The sequence below is a fragment of the Onthophagus taurus genome, chromosome 6, assembly GCF_036711975.1.
Source record: "Onthophagus taurus isolate NC chromosome 6, IU_Otau_3.0, whole genome shotgun sequence".
Lineage (NCBI taxonomy): Eukaryota > Metazoa > Arthropoda > Insecta > Coleoptera > Scarabaeidae > Onthophagus > Onthophagus taurus.
In genome coordinates, this window is record NC_091971.1 from 10,068,792 (window position 1) to 10,086,490 (window position 17,699).

Genomic DNA, 17,699 nt, shown 5'->3' on the forward strand with positions numbered 1-17,699 from the left:
TAGTGCTTTTTTTTTAAATCTATAACAGTAAAGACAAATTACGTATACAGGGTCAGTCAAAAAGTTATGACGAAACTAACGATCTTGCAACGCCGTGGCGAGCGGTGTTGCTAGATCGCTGGACAAAGTTGCGGACAAACAAAGTTACATTTTTTTTTAATGGAACACCTGTATATTATTCCATACTTTAATTCATCTTGAAATTCTAAACAAAATTCATGTAAGGAAGGTTTTCACTATATAACAGTTAACTGAAAAGTCAGAGTTCATTCGTCATTATTTCAGACAGGTGTCTTATTCCGGTACTGAACTATTCTGACAGCAAATCATAGTGACATACTAGGTTGCTATGGAGATGAGAAACTTTCTAAGGTAACTTGATGAACTATAAACATAATTGACTAAAATATTTTTGTGTAATTTATAAGACAATTTCAAAGTTCGATTATCTCGAAAACGGTTAGGTTTAGGTTTATGATACACAGGTGTTCCATTAAAGAAAAATTTAAAAAACATCTAAAATTTTTGTATCTTAACGTTTTTTGTTAGCTATCTTACTTTAGCTTTATACAGCGACTCTGTATAGTGATGAACTTCTAAATAAAATTCATCAATATAATTAATGAATAAAGAAATAAAACCAATTATATATTTTATTTATTGATTATTTATTCATCCACAAATAATGAAAATAAACCAATTTAAACAGATCATGTCCTAAAACTTACAAAAAAAAACGAAAAATATCGCCATCTATTAATATCTATTAATATTAATAAAAATTTAAATAACATCTATCCATTCTATATCTAAAAATCGAGATACACTTGGATATGAAGAGGAGAAAATCGAGCGTCCCGATTTCTCATACATTTATTTTTCTTTGGTAGGACAGGGTTACAAGGGCCCTTTGTAATACAGCAATAAAGGGACTCCTCATTCTCATTAACATCGATAATAATATAATTTAAAAACGGGAATGAACATCGTCCACAGAGCAGATTTATAAACGATGAAATAATCGTGACTAGCGGCTCCATCTGTTTACTCGCCGTTGTATCTCGCGCGCCACTGTCTTCTGTCTACCCGCTGGATGTCGCTGTACGAACGCTCTGCAACAAGAAATTTCGAAATTTTACAATCACTCAAAAAAGAAACTTTAAATTTATTTGGTAATGTTAACAAAATTAAAAATAAATATACAATTACGGAGTTAATGGCGGGTTTTAAAAGTGGAGTTTAAATTCGATTACAAACAACGCCATATGTTTTTCAGTATTTGCAAACAGTTTGCAGATGTTCAAAAAAAGTTTCTCTCCGCAACACACTTATGTAAGTGTTACAGAGACGAATTCTCGCGAAACCAGAAGTGTAACACATGGGATATAAGATTGATTATGTCACTATTGTTATTAATTCATAAAAAATATGATAATAAATTAATAAATAAAATATTCTAAAGTCATTTAAAATGGAAAATAATGAATTGCAAACTTTAAATAGACGATTTCTTAAGATCTAGTTCAAATTGTTTAGGAATCTAAAAAACCAAGTGGAAAATGTAAACAAAAAGAAAAATTCGAAAGTTTGTCAAAAAACTTAAATAAACCTAAAAACCACAAAATATAAGCAAGATACTTGAAAAGGCAGTTTGGGAGAAAGAATCAGTAAAGTCTCACAACATGATTCTTCTCATCAACCCAAAGATAGATGTTATTGTTAATCATGCTACATTTCAAATAGAGCAGGAAAAAGCAAGGGGGGACACAAAGGGAGTGCCAGAAAAGCGCCAAGATCAAGAAGAAAATCCAGAAACACATCAGAAACTAGGAAGGTACCAGATAAAAAGAATAAATTACTAATTGAGTTAGAATTAAAGTTGCTATGAATAAGTAAGATATTAGGAAGAATTCAGAAAAAAGGGATAGACCAGAAATAATAAAGCCAAAATACTAAAGAAACTAAGGTAAGGTAATGAGGATGTGTTTTATATAATTTTATATGATTGGCTAAGGCCCTTTTGAATTCAGATTAACGTCTAACTTCACTAAATTATTTTTTGGAGTTAAGAAACAATTCTATTTGAGTCTAAGACAAGAAAATCATGTTACCGAGATAGGTTATGTCTAATACATACACTACACCTGTTGTTGTCTCATTTACAAGACGGTTTGGGTTATCTCAAGAATCAATTTAAAATGTTGGCAGTAATCTCTCACTCGAAGGATCATGAAATACATTATTACAAGTTTAAAAAACTTTCTGTCCAAGAAAGAACAGAATACTGGTAAAGGAAAAAATGTGTATAAACTGCTAAGCTGCAAATTTTAGTAAGAAAGAACTTTATACAATAAGTGTAAAACACTTTTCAAAAATCATTCTTTGATTCATATCAGCTTTTAATATTGAGTTTTACTAACTCCTCTCCTGTTCTGGTAACATCGCCATCTTTCTAGTATACGTTTCTGCTCGAAAAAGTAACAATCCGACAGTTTATTGATAGCTTTGTTTATGGTGAAAAGTTTCTCATCTATTAGTGTAATGTTATTTGCACAATTGAAGACGAATCTGCGGTTTCTTAGTTAATGCAATCATAAGTTACAGCTTTATGGCACTAAACCACAGACTTTCTAACAGTGAAATATATTAAGCTCAGAAACAAACTTTGCTGGAAATTGTGGTGGATCTTTTGTGGATGATTTTGTCGTTTCAAAGAGCTGATTTAGTTATGGTGCTTGATGTTCCTATTTTGTTTCAACCTCAATCACATATTTTAATTTGTTAGTCTTGCTTTAGTTTTCCAAACAGTTTGGGCAACAAGAAATATTTAAAATTCCTTTCAGATATTTAAAATAGAAAGTATAAGAACCATTTAACAAAGCACATTTTTACTCATTTACTCACGAAGATAGTCTTGGTACATATTTATACATGATTTTCATAACGTTTGAGAATTTTTTATCGTTAGTTTGAACTTAAAAAATTCGTTTTGCCATAAAATAATTAATAATTGAACTTTAATAACGACGTTAAGACAAAAATTGTCTGGTAAGGAAAGTCAGGTTAATTTTGCAAAGTCTAGACTAGTTAGGCAAAAGAGACAAGTTTATTGACAATATCCAAGTTCTTAATCAAAAACATCACTTTTAATTGATGTCAATATCAATTTTAAAAGAAGATAAACAACACTTTTTTTAAGAAATAAACTTTTCTCTCATTTGTGTGTAGAGTTAATAAGGTTGCTTAATTTATTTGTGGTATTCAAAATAGACAATTCTTTTTGTAACTTAAACTTTGAGTAAATTTTCTTTGTCAACTTCATAACCAACATAATATCTTAATCTCGGGAAAATTGTGTTTACGTAAGATAATGTGTTGTTTATATTTCACTGTTTATTTGGATTAATTATGGACACTCAAGAAACTGTATTGAAATTGAAATAAACGCTGTAATTGGAGGTTCTTATAATGATAGTTTTGATTGTATTATATTAAATAGTTTAAAAAAAGATTATATCAATGTTCTTGTAAAACACGTCTTTGTTTACATTGAATATCAATCGAGACATATGATTCACAAAGAAAGATAAGATAGCCCTAAAAAATGTTTAAACTTTTACAATCCAAAATAAAGAAAAGAAAAATTACGTCACAAATCCTTTAAAAGACGAAAACATTTTCTGTCGCAACAATTTTCTGTTGTCGTCTTTTCGGATCGTGTAATAAAATTTTCAAGGGACATAAAAGGTCTTTTCGACCGACCCAAAGGACGTGTAGCTAAACCTATTTAGACGACGTCGCCACGAACTTGTCCCTTTACTTACCTCGAAATTTTATAAGCTGTTGCGGAGCGACCTCCGGGGGGACTTCTTTGGGCCTTTTAACCTCCCTGACGGGTTCTCTGCTGGACCTAAACGATCCGGAAACTCTTAGATAAGGTGGCTGTATACATAGGATGTCTTCACTCATTCTATAAGAAGTTACAGAAATTGCTTCCAATGTATCCGTGTCGTAAGCGTTAATATCAATATCGGTTAACACTGAAAGAAAAAAAATTAATTGTTAATAAATGTTTTTGATTAATATTTAATAAGATTTAACATGTTAAAATTAAAATCGTTTAATGTTTTACTTTCATCACTATTAATGTATTTGGCACGTCATGGTGAATAAGAAGGGAAAAAGCAGCCGAGTAACCTACTTGTGCGTTCAGAATAAGTTAGTAAGGTAATAAAATAAGACGCGAAATTCGATTGCAACCAAGTCACGTTTATTGCACAATAATGATTACTTTGTTTTTTTTTCTTTTTGAAAGTGTTCAAATAATAATAGATATAACGATCAAAACAATTTAAACTTTAATCAATATTTTCTATTAAAACCTCAATCTTTGTTATCTATTAAACCAAAAAAAGAAAGTCTCTTTCCCTTTTCATTATCATCATCATCGCAGTCTCTTTCAATTTTCTTCTATATGCGAAATTCTTCTCGTAAAATCATGTTTTTTTCCTTCTCGTTATTGTTAAAGACTTCGATCCGGTTGGAGGAAACGAGAAACAAGAAAGCGTTGCGAAGGAAAGCGCGTACCCAATTCCCGATTGTGCATTAATTACGGATTAATCGTTAGAAACCGAGCCGTTTGAGACGACTTCCTTCGTTGTAGTCGTCGTCGACAACTTCAACGGGTTTTGTTTAACATTTCTTGCATCACATCCTCAATCGTATGCAGGAAACTACGCAATAAGCACGCGTGTGTGCCTTTTATTGAAGTAAGTAGTTATTGGTTATTAAAAACTTTTTATAAGGAAATTGAAATTATTTAATGTTTAAACAACATTTTTGTAAATGATTTCACAATCTCAACAAAGAAAATGAGTTCATAAGAAGTGATTCATAACTCCAAAATACATAAATAAAAGTTTCTTCAAGGAAAAATCTTTTAAAAAAATATTAAGTAGCAATAAAAATTGTTTAAGAGATGGAAAATGAGATTCACTCCAGATGTTTGAAATCTCTTAACGATTCAACTAATTGGACAATCTTAAAGCTTTCGTTCCTATAAAACAAGTTTACTTTCTCTACAAAATAGACATCATCGTTATCATTGAAATCATCGTTTCCGTACTTATAATGGAGTTCGTTAATTTAATACTGAGAATAACTAGGTCATCGTGGTAAATTCACCCGTCTATATGCACAAGTTACTTACGTGATAATCGATTGTTGTAAATGGGATTCTCGCTTTCATCCTCCGACGGTAACCAGCAATCCTCTTTAACCGAATTTTGGTTCGTGCTAACAGTATCGGTGTACTGCTTCTGTTCCGTTGCTGAAAGAGAAAAAAAATTGTAAATAAATACTTCCTCCTGCTTTGAAGAAACTAGCTCCGGCTTAAAGCGGAGAAGAAGAAAAAAAGTTAGTATATTAAACAAACATTAAACCCCTTTTTAAACAAAACCGGATGTGTAACAAGATCACCAATTTATAAATAACCTTAAAAAATGTATAAACTAATATTATCGAGGTGAACAAATATTTGCGTAACAAAAAGGCTTTTAATAAAAAAAGATGAAATTCAAAAAAACGTGTTTTAAAAAATATAAAACAACCGAAATGGTTGTGATGTCATTATTTGTTTAAACAAGGAGTCGTTCAACGACAGCTTAAATATTGGTTCTCCTCCACATCAATGTGTAATCTTACTCTTAAAGTAGAGTGTCAATGAGTTTATTATGTAGCGTGTGTCACAATGTAATTAACAGATTACAACATTCACAAAAAGCTTATTTTTGTTACAAAATAATTATTTAAATCATCAATTTCAAAACTGTTTTATTTCAGCTTGGCGAAACTAATCGATGAGTTATAATCGTGCATTGAAATCGCGTTTCAGGTTGACAATGAACATTTTTCATGCAAAAATCGTTTTTGTATCATTCCATTTTTGATTTATAAGCTTTTTCAAAATCACCAAATTCAGCATTTTCGTATTTTCGAATGATTACGATGAAAAAATTAATTAAGTTAAGATTATTTATAAGAATTATTTAATTTAATTTGAAAGATTATTTTAAAAATCATAAATACAAGAGTTATACATATACAGAAGGGAACAAAAATTTGAACAAAATCCTAAATGGGTCGTACAAAGTTCGGAATACTTCTATTTTAATATATTTTATTGTAACTATTACCAACTTTACGGATTTAAAAATTATTCATTTTAAATTTGAGGTATTTAACAAGAAAATGAGGTAGAGAACTTAAAAACTAAAGATTAGCGATATGAATTACATTAATAAAAATTGTTTATAATGAAACATAAATATTATCTATAAACGATATCGTCCCAATTGTTGTGTGTTATTAGTTATAAACCATAAAATCCTCAAATCTCTAAATTAACGATTTTACGCATATTTTTATTATAACTCGAAAAATAAAAATGATATAAAAAAATGTTGTAGATGTCGATTGCTTGTAATGAATCAAAAAATGTTTTCCAAAATTGATTACAACCTAACAATGAGTGAGGACTACCAACCTAGCGGATTCAAAAACCCAAACTTTACAAATTTAAAATGTTTAACAACAAAATCAGTTGTAACTCAAAAATAAAAAGTTGTGGATAAGAATGATATTAACAAAAATTGAGCATAATAAATCATAAAAATATAATCCATAAACGATTTTGTTCCAAGAATTGCGTACTTTTACTTATAAATCATAAAATCCCCAAATCTATAGATTAACGATTTTGCGCATATTTTTGTTATAACTCGAAAAATAATAATGATATGAAAAAATGTTGTAGATGTGGATTACTTGTAATGAATCAAGAAAATGTTTTCCAAAAATGATTACAACCTAAGAATGAGTATTACCAACCTAGCGGATTCTAAACCTCAAACCTTACAAATTTGAAGTGTTTAACAACAAAATCAGTTGTAACTCAAAAATAAAAAGTTGTGGATTAGAATGATATTAATAAAAATTGTTCATAATAAGTCATAAAAACATAATTCATAAACGATTTTGTTTCAACTATAACGTACTTTTACTTATAAATCATAAAATCCCCAAATCTTTAAATTGACGATTTTGGGCATATTTTTGTTATAACTCGAAAAATAAAAATGATATGAAAAAATGTTATAGATGTGAATTGCTTGTAATGAACCAAGAAAATGTTTTCCAAAAATGATTACAACCTAAGAATGAGTATTACCAACCTAGCGGATTCAAAACCTCAAACTTTACAAATGTGAAGTGTTTAACAACAAAATTACTTTTAATTCAAAAATTAAAAGTTGTGGGCAAGAATGATATTAATAAAAATTGTTCATAATAAATCATAAAAACATAATCCATAAACGATGTTGTTTCAACTATAACGTACATTTACTTATAAATCATAAAATCCCCAAATCTTTAAATTGACGATTTTGGGCATATTTTTGTTATAACTCGAAAAATAAAAATTATATGAAAAAATGTTGTAGATGTGAATTGCTTGTAATGAACCAAGAAAATGTTTTCCAAAAATGATTACAACCTAAGAATGAGTATTACCAACCTAGCGGGTTCAAAACCTCAAATTTGATAAATTTGAAGTGTTTAACAACAAAATTACTTTTAACTCAAAAATGAAAAGTTGTGGGTAAGAATGATATCAATAAAAATTGTGCATAATAAATCATAAAAACATAATCCATAAACGATTTTGTTCCAAGTGTTGCGTACTTTTACTTATAAATTATTACTAAACACTAAATCTAGATTAATTTTGATTTAAAATCTTGTTTTAAAATCATCGTGATATCTCACTTAGTTTATAAAATAATTTTTTTCCTTCAAATCGAATTCCTTTCTTTAAGATTAGTTTATACATCATGTTGTAATCACTTTGGAACGATTACAACATTTACTTAAGATATCAAGTTCGTTAGGAAAAAAAAGTAAAAAAAAAGTTTGAAATCGTTCCCTTTTTTTAAACAAAGCAATTCTTTGTTGGATTGGTGTGTAATAGGTATAATTGAAATAGTTGCGACACGCCCTTCTATAGAAATAAATTTTATTTTATTTCGCAAACCTTGAGAATTAATCCGTAATGTTATACAACAACGGTGATTGTACGTACAAAAAAATAAGTGCCGTTTGATATTAATTGTTTGCTTATAGATAACGGGAAAGATACATTTTTCCTTATAATCACAAACACATGGGTACACGTGATTATATCATTATATCATTATTAGAGTGTTCAATTACTTTGGTTATTCAAGCATGCTGCTTAATTATATTGACAAACTAGATTATTGAAATATTTTAACGAGTAGAGATATTTCCAATTTATTTTGAAATAAAGAGACTTTATAATTTGATACACCATTATAAACGAACCACCTATTCCATAAATGAAGCTTCACCGTAATAACCCTGTATTATTAATAAATTTATGACCGCACCTACAAAATATGCGGGTACGTCATCGCAGGTGCCGCTATCGTAAAACACGTAACGTGACATTAAAGACAAGAAGGACAATTTTATTTTACTATATACATAAAAAATTAATGCAAATAATTAAAACTTACGAATTTTTTGTCTAGCAGCTATCCAGTTATCAAAAGACGACGACATCTTAACATCTTTGGCTTTACTATCAACAGAAAACCTTTGATTTCTTCTCCTTTCTTTACTGATAAGAGTGCATTCTTCCAAAAGTTCAAACCAATCCTCTAAACCGTCGGAAGCTCGGAGATATATCTTATTGTCTCGGTCGAGGATCAAAGCGACCGTGCTATAAGTCTTCTTGTTCTCCCATTCGACTCGTGTTAGCTCCATAAGTTTGATTTTGAAGAGGAACTGGCCCATATCGGAGATCCGATCCGCCCCGGAAGCTCTTCTAAAGCAATGGAGATAATCCCGCGTTAAGATAAAATAACGTTCCTTCCATCTACTAAACATTTTTCCTCGTTGTTGCCATAATAACCCACGTTTTATTGCTGTATGACCTTCTCTCCCATAATTAGAAAGAAGAGACTAAAATAAAATAAAACAAAATATTAGAATGAAAGAAAAAAAAAGATGGTTAAGAGAAAAATGAGTACTCTTCTCAGAAACAATATCCATTCTACTACCCGAGAGTAGAATACATAATACACCGGAAGTCGTATAAGGGTAACTTCCTCAAAACGACCGCAAACGCATCGTGTGGCCACATGTGACGTTTTTTGACGCGGTGAAGAGGTTCTTTGTGACCGTCTCCCGAGAGTTAAAGACAAAGCAGGTTTTCAAAAACGTGTTTATTTGAACCATTTAAACCAGATATTCTTTAAATTTACAATTTAAACATTTTCTTTCTTTATTGATGGTTCTAAAAGAACCATTCTTAATAACAAGAAACGTTTGACCCTTATGTCAAGTAATCTAAATGGACGTTGTTGATGTTGAATTGGGCAGAAATAGATTAACAAACACTTAATTAACACTGGTGGGCAAAGAGAAGACTTAAATGTGAATGATCTCTTTATAATGTCTGTTTTTTTCATTTAAAAGCAGCTGGATTACAACATTTTACGATACACGATTTTATAGATTATGTTGCAGCTGCATTACAAAATATATTATGATTAAGAAATTGAAATTGTATCAAATAATTTACGTGACTTTATTAATAGACATTTTCAAGTATAGCAACAGGTGTTGCGGAAATATAACTGCGTTAGCTCGAATTAATTAATATCGTGCTTATTATGCAGTATCCAGTCAACAAATTGTGTAATATTCGTTCGTTTCGAATAAACTCGAACGTTAACGCGACCTTCTGGTCAATTCAAAAGAGCGCTTGGTTGGTTGGTTGCTTGAATGGCATTTTCATTCCTTTCGCAATTAAGAGTTGTCGCCCCTCTTTTTCCGCGCTGTCTTCTCTAAACCATCTGGTTGCGTCGGATGATTCAAGAAGTACTCGTAAAAAAGGAAGTGCGTGGAGAATAATAGGCGCAGCGAAGCTCCCGTTTCTGCTTTGGCCGGATAATTACGCGAAAGTATGATAATCGAGCGTGAGTAAGCTCTAACTATAGACACATTGTAGTAAATTTCTGTGTCTATCTTTATGTAGGATACAAAAATACAACGAGTAACTGGACGTTTTTTATCTTTAGTTTTTTATGCGGGGAATAAAAAAAGTTTGATGATTATGTAGGCGGAAAAAAAATAGAACAATGTGATAACGATTAAATTTCATTTGTATGTATTTAATCAGGAAGTGATTCATTTGTGGATGTCTGCAATATTTATTTATACAATTTTTAATTATCTATTTTCTTAGAGAAAGAGGATTTTTTAATCTTTAAATTAATTTCCGCTAAAACAATTTCTAAGACAATTTCTCAAAAAGTTTTGAGTACTTTTCAATTTGAGTTCCGATAACTTTTCCATTTCAATTTTAACAATGGTTTTGCATTTATAATTGGAAACTACGGTCTTTTTACTTCCTTAAAAGTTTCATTTTCACACTAACTATTACAGAAGTTCTGAGTTTTAATAATCTCAAAAACCTTCGCGAATATTATATCATAACGACGATTTTGACAGTTACACGAATATAATGAATCTTAAATATGTATTGGAATTTACCCATAAACATATGCTCGTGAATGTTCCAGCAATGAACAAATTAAGTTTATCCCGAAGACTGACCTAAACTCGAAAATTAGCTATCTTTGTAGATGGTGGTGAAAATGTAAGAATAATGAGATTCAGACTCAAATTGGTGGCCAGCATTGTCAAGAAGAAATCAGCATTGTCTAAAATGCTACTTCAAAGAGCGCAAGGAGAACATTTTCATAGATTCTGTTGACAAGGTAGACTTCGTTAAGGATGATGTGAAACAATATCAGTAACTATTACAGAAGAAATACATATATACAGCAATACTAAAGGTATTGCTAAAGGAAAAGGAGATTGTATCGATTATAAGTAGTGTGTAATTGGGAGAATATTAAAGTATTCTTGGGGATACATGTGAATTATTACACACCAAATAGAGTCGTAGCCCAATGAAACTAGCTGGATTGCAGGAAATTAATCAGCAAATAATTACGGACAGCCAGGGTTATTACCACTATGATTAGGTCTACGCCAATGAATACCTTATTGGTTGAATCTCGATGCGTTTAATGATTGATACATGCTCATTGTACAGAGCCAAACTGCGTAGATAAAAGTGGATAAAAAATGTGGGTCTTTTTTCAGAAAGATGGATTTGGTCCCATATTTTCCTGAACGAAGTTTAACCTGGGCAATGCACTTGATTATTTCTTCTGGGGCCATCTCAAATCTACATATAGTGTACAGCAACATGCCCAGAAAACTGTAGGAAAATTTTAACTAGTTTTTATTATAAATTGTAATTTGTGGAAAAAACCTAAGATTATGCCCAAGTATCAAGTTCTTTTTCACTTTATATTTCACTTTATCCATCCAAAACTTTTTTATTTCATTATTTGAAACAACGAATATATTTTTTGTTTTAACACATTCACTTTAACCACCACAATTTCACCTCTATATTTAAAAAAGGTTATAGTATATAAATTGTTATAACCTAAATATTAATTGTTGGTTATTTTTGATTTGATAGAATTATACATTTCTAGCCAGAACTTTCTTGTATGTAAATTTTAATATTTATTTCCAACCAATTGGGTGTTCTAAATATCATGATTGCAGCAACAGGAAAATACGCTCATTTAGCAGATGTTAGAGTCATTACGCTTGTCTTGAATTTATTGATCTAACTGCGTTTAACCTTTTATAACAGTAAATTGTTCGCGTGGAGTGGTTATCGATTGCTCGACACATTTGATTTATGAAGCAGTAAAATTTGTGGAATTGCCGTTAGAATTTTAACAATTCCGTTTAAATTATCATAAATATGATTCATAAAGAATAAAAAAAATCAATTTTTCTCTATACTAATAAAAAAATGTATATCGCTATATTTACAAGTATAAATAACCCATAAACAAGCGTTTAATTGCCTTTTCAAGATAAAGGACCATCTGACAGCGATAAATAAGATAGTTTCTATTAATTGCTCGTTATCATTTTCTTTAATACTCTGTTATATAGATAAAAATTCAAGCTTCTTCATTAATCTATAAAGAATAGAATGAATTGTTCTTGTCTTTGAAGTCAAATCTAATCGAAATAAAATTTCATTTTGAGGTTTACCATCTGTTGGAATTGTGATTTGATAATATGTTGAGGATTTAGATAAGGATTCATTGATAGCGAATGGTTCTAATGAACGGAGTCATTCAAAACGTCCCCCTTTTAATCATCGGCCGACAAAGACTTCCGAATCGGTTGATTAGAGACCAATTTGTTTCTTCCGATTTTAACTGGATTTATTGTACGACTTCGTAATCAGCTCGTGTTGAACACTTGCATTTGTTGATAACACACCGAGTTGTAGAACGAAACATTTTTATCAGCGCGTAATTGCATTTCTAGGTCGTCGTTTCAAGAAAATAAATAAACAACGTATTTCGATTTTTCAACATACATTTTTAGGTCAAAATTTAACGAGCTAATTTATGTTAGTAATTAAGTATGCAAATTTATAAAACTGGATTTTGATTTGGAGAGATGGTGGGAGAGCTAACGGAACGACTAGGTTTTTGTTTCATCTTCTTCATTTCCTTGTTTCGAGAAGAAACTGATCTTTTTTAAGTAAAACTATGACGAGTTTGCGTCGGTCAACGTCCTGTTCGCCAGCAGGCGATTCATTTCCGGTTTGCAGCATTGTTATCACTTTCTTTTGATAGCCTTTCGCGCACAAACACGAATTCTATGCAGAGAGAAAGGCGTCTGTTGTTTTCCCCCCTCGGATGAGTTCAAGGAGGATTGTAATTTATAAAGAATTCTAAACGGCAAAATTTTTCATTTCCTCATTTTTTTATTTCACAACTATACATCATACAAAAATAGATAAAGATTGTAGTGAAAAAAATTAACATAACGCGATTTGAATTTGTGGAAAAGACAAACGGAGGAAAATGGGAGAAGTAACGGAGCAACTGCAATTTATAAAACGGAATTGCTCGGAAACAATGCCGAGGAGTTGAGTACATGGGAATTTCCTTGTTTGTTACGCGGGTTTTAAATGATAAAACCTCGTTTTATAAACAGTTGGGTTGGCCGAAGTTAAAAGCTTGTGTTTTAAATGAAATAAGTAGAAAACGGCAAATAATTTATGAAACAAAACAGATAATTAAAAAAAAATGTTTTGAAATAAGCTGAAAATAGAACCAAATAACAGTTATAGGAAATCTCGGAAAACTCAAAATAAACCAGATTTTTCGGTGAAAATAAAAGAGTAAAAATAGTTGTACTGTGAACTTGGGCTATTTATACAGATTTTGTACGTCAAAGTATCAAACACTTTACAAACTCGATACAATAAAATTATTTAAACAATTTAAGTAGAATTTTATCTAAAATTTCCAAAAACCCACTGCAATTATATATTTCTTGGTATTCGCGTTCCTGATTATTTCTGAATTCTAAAAATTGATAAGAATCAAATATTTCTTGATCAGGTGAGATTCATCACTCGATTCAAAATAATTTAAAGTATTTATTTAAAAAGGTAAAGTATACAGTTAAACTTGGTTTTTAATGTAGGTCATAACCTTACACGATTCCTAATACGACCATGCTGACACAACGTGTTTTTTATTGAAAACCTCATTCCATTTTTTTACGTTTATCTAATTCCTACTAATTTTCGCATTATTTCTGTTATCATTAGACGACTGGCGCCGTTAATTAAAAACTAATTACGGTTAAGTATTTAAGAAAACAAGTCTTTTGTGCCAGAAATTTTTGTTGACCTTAGTTTTAATACAGAAAAGCGAAACGTTAAACATCAAAAACGTTATACGCTGTGATGGAAGTTGTTATTTGCTAGAAAGTCTGGTTTTCTATGCTAATGTAGCCATCAAAGCAACTGTACGTAATGACCTCTCGCGCAAAATACTCGCTGTTTATTTACGGCAAGTTCGAACAAGTGTGCAATTTAAAGGGAGGTTTAATTTATATTTGAATTTCACCGGGTCGATTTTAACAGTTTTAAGTAAAACAATTTTGTTTAAATTTAGAAAGTTTTACATTATCTTTCGCTTTTTTTTGTAAAGAGACTCCCCCACTGAATTAAAATTTATGACCAACCTCATCAAAATTTGTTCTAAGCAATTTGCAGCTCAAGTTTCACTTTCTTGATTATTTATCTACGAAATTTCCTTTGTTACAAAAATCTTTTATTAAACAAGATTATGGTATTGTTTCTGCATCTGACTTTGACTTCAAGACACATCATAATTCTCATAATTTACATGTGCGCACGATATTTTGATTCTGATCATGTTGTTTTGCTACTGATGATAATATTTTCTTCCGCACATATTCATCACAAATTTTTTGCTTCTATAAATAATAATAATAATAATATATTGCCCTTGAGAAGAATATTTTTTTCACCACATACTCATCACATTGTGTCGGCATCTAATATTTTGACTCTTCACATCATAATAAACTTTTGCGCATCATATTTTGATTCTGGTTATACTATCTTGGTCCTGAGGAAAAGATTATCTCCTGAACATACTGATTACATTGTTTCTACATCTGATATTTTGCTTCTATGCATCATAATAAACTTTTGGGCATAATATTTCGTTTCTGTTCATGCTATTTTGTCATTGAGAAGAATTCTTTTTAACATATACTCATCATATTGTTTCTGTATTTGATATTTAGCTTCTATAGCTTCTAATAAACCTATGCACATTATATTTTGATTCTACTAATACTATTTTGTCATTGAGGAGATCATTTTCTTTTGCACATATTCATCAAATTATTTCTTCATCTGAGATTTGCTTCAACATATCATAATTTACCTATGCACATGGTATTTTGATTCTGCTGATGGTGTTTTGCCACTAAGGAGAACATATTTCGCTTCTACACGTCATAATTTACTTATACACATCACATTTTCATTCTTGCGCTCATATTTATCACATTGTTTCCGTAACATGAAATTTTGCATCTATGCACATTTTTTCTTCATCTTTGCGTCACCTTACAGCTTGGTTTTGTACAAGATATTTTTATATCTGTGCATTAACGTGACATTTTGTACCCTTACATTATTAATACTTCATTGTTGAGTACTCAACAATAATATCTGAGGTTGCTCAACCATAATGGTTGTTGCAATTTGAAACATAAACAAGTTAGATTAAATCATATCGCAGACATCTGATATAAAACAATTACTATTTATTAAGGTATTGAATTAAAATTAATTTCATAATACGATAACAAAAAAAAAGATTAAGCTTAATTTACAATTTATTATAAACAATTATTGATTTATTTGAGCCCCCTTTGAAGTTTTTCGAAGAAAACCACATCAAACACATTTCTTAAGAACCCCACAAAGCATTTTTTAAAAAAAGAAACCTTCTTCCTTTCAAGTCCCTATCTGTTTTTTTTAATTCCTTTTTTTGCTTCTCACTTCTACATCTCTTTTCTTTTATATCTCATTTTTTCTATATCTCATTGTCTTCAAACACATCTGTTTTCACAATATTTTCTTTCTATTAATAAACATAACCCCCGTCGCGTTTCAAAAGACTTTTTAAACACAGCTAATTTATTAAGTAAATACTTGTAAAAACATTGTTGGTGTATTTAGTGATTTTTGATTATAACCTGGAGAGAGAGTCAAATAGACCAGCCCCTATTATTGCATAGAAACGTTAAAGCTGCGTACATTGTCCCCCCGCATTGTGAAGGGAAAGCTGAATCGTAATCGATTTCATTCATCCCAGCACTTCAGATTTATGGAATAAAAAGAGAGCTTAATACAAGGGAGAAAGAGTAAGAAAAGATTTTTATCAAAGTTATTTTTAACACATTTCATAAAACTTTCTAATTAATGAAATATTTCAACGTAATCTTTATTTTTCGTATATATTTAATCATAAAATTCCAAGATTTTAATTTTACTCGAAATTTTTGCATGCATTTAGAGAGGTGTAATTTAATTACCTGTTGATAAGGGATACTACTTTGGGTGTGCTCCCTATGTCCCCCATTCCTGAGTACAACGTCCTGCTCGTGTCGCAAGATTGCTCTTTCAACCCTGGCGAGCGTAGGAGAGTCCAGAATGCCGGGGGGCATCGACGAAAATCGCTGATTCGAGGTCGACATCACTTAAATTTTTTCTCCAAAATAAAAAATCCGTAATGAAATTTTTTTTTCACTCAAAAAAAAATTTTATTCAATTTTTTTCGAAACAAAACACGCTTTTCTTGAAACGCTTTCAACTCAACTTTAAAGGAAGGAACGACACCCATCGGGATCGCAAGCTGCGATACAACTGAATGCGGCGTCGCCAGCCGATCGCCAGTTGACGGATCGAGGTATCACGGTGACTAAGCTTTCGGAGTGCGCTGTTGGTGATGGTGGGGGAGGAATCTCCCGGTATCGAGGGAAACCCTCTGCAGAACCGTCGGTTGGCGTCGCGACGCTCTTATCGGAAAATTGCAGCGACGATTATTAACGTGGTGAAAAGATGGGGGAGCTTAAAAAGAGACTTGTAGAGATGCGATCATCTATCGACTCTATCGGTATAGGTGATAAGATTTTGTTGTTGGGGTAAGTTTTGAAATGGGGGGTAATGGTGGGTTTAAGTGGGTGATTTATAGGGACATTAGGGATGTATTGGAGAAGATTTATGTTTGATGGGGAGATTTCTATGGCGATGTATGGGAAAACTTGAGGATGTTTTTGATTAATTTTGGTGGAGAAGATATTTAATACACATAGATTGAGAAAAAGTTTAACAATTTTTAAATTTAACCTCGTTAACTGCTAAACATGCACAGTTGTGTTGAAAACATCATAACAACAAGATTTATGGCAAATAACAAATCATTTATGACACAATAAAACTAGATTTAATTTAATTTAGTATCTTATTATGATTTCTAAGTTAATTTTTCAGATACAATATTTTTAATTTCCTTTTATTTGTTATTCTTTATGGACAGCGCATATAATTATACTTAACTCAATTAATTATCTTAACACGTGATCTTGGCATTTGTGTAATAACTACGTTTCTATCGGCACGGGTCATCGTCTTGTCTCGAAACCATTTTAATACTTTTCGCTTTCTGCTCATGTCCATTACAATAATTGTATCAACTCACTACCAAGTCTGTCATCTGTCTGTATGTACGATGGATTACCCTCTCAATATGTATAGCAAAAGTTAAAATCACCATTAGTTTTTGAAATGATAACTTACACTGGGTTGGGTTGTACCAAATCTGAATGCTCTGCTTTTATGAAGAAATTCTTTGAAAGTGAGTAAACTACAGGTTCTTGTATTTTTTGATTAGACTCATTGGCCACAGAGTCTAATCCTGCCACTTCATCTCTACAATTTGCTCTCTAAACTGTTCTGGTTCACATACAATCAGCGCGTTATTCTTTAAAATTAGTAGACCATACTTGAAATTTACTCTATTCTCTGTCCATACATTTGTGTACAGCTCATTAGCATGTATAATGCTTGAATCATCGTTTGACTTATCTTTTCCATTAAC

The 17,699-nt window shown here is 30.9% G+C and overlaps 1 protein-coding gene across 1 annotated transcript; it reads right to left on the minus strand.

Annotated features, from left to right (window-relative positions):
• Positions 1-822: 822 nt before the first annotated feature.
• Positions 823-16,467, minus strand: LOC111427869 (uncharacterized). Its single transcript, XM_023063218.2, has 5 exons — positions 16,135-16,467; positions 8,598-9,045; positions 5,210-5,329; positions 3,825-4,040; positions 823-1,112 (listed from the first exon to the last, which is right to left on the minus strand). Exons 1-5 carry the CDS (start codon positions 16,294-16,296, stop codon positions 1,045-1,047), a joined length of 1,014 nt encoding a protein of 337 aa, XP_022918986.1. The 5' UTR covers positions 16,297-16,467; the 3' UTR covers positions 823-1,044.
• Between the last annotated feature and the right edge of the window lie 1,232 nt (positions 16,468-17,699).

What these genes read in the sequence shown, in the direction of transcription:
- LOC111427869 (XM_023063218.2), bottom strand. Translation starts at nt 16,296, where the DNA reads ATGTCGACCTCGAATCAGCGATTTTCGTCGATGCCCCCCGGCATTCTG. An exon ending in GTAGTATCCCTTATCAACAG is followed by an intron (nt 9,046 to 16,134) that starts GTAATTAAATTA and finishes ATTTTATTTTAG; the next exon opens with TCTCTTCTTTCTAATTATGG. An exon ending in TTACAACAATCGATTATCAC is followed by an intron (nt 4,041 to 5,209) that starts GTAAGTAACTTG and finishes TTTTTCTTTCAG; the next exon opens with TGTTAACCGATATTGATATT.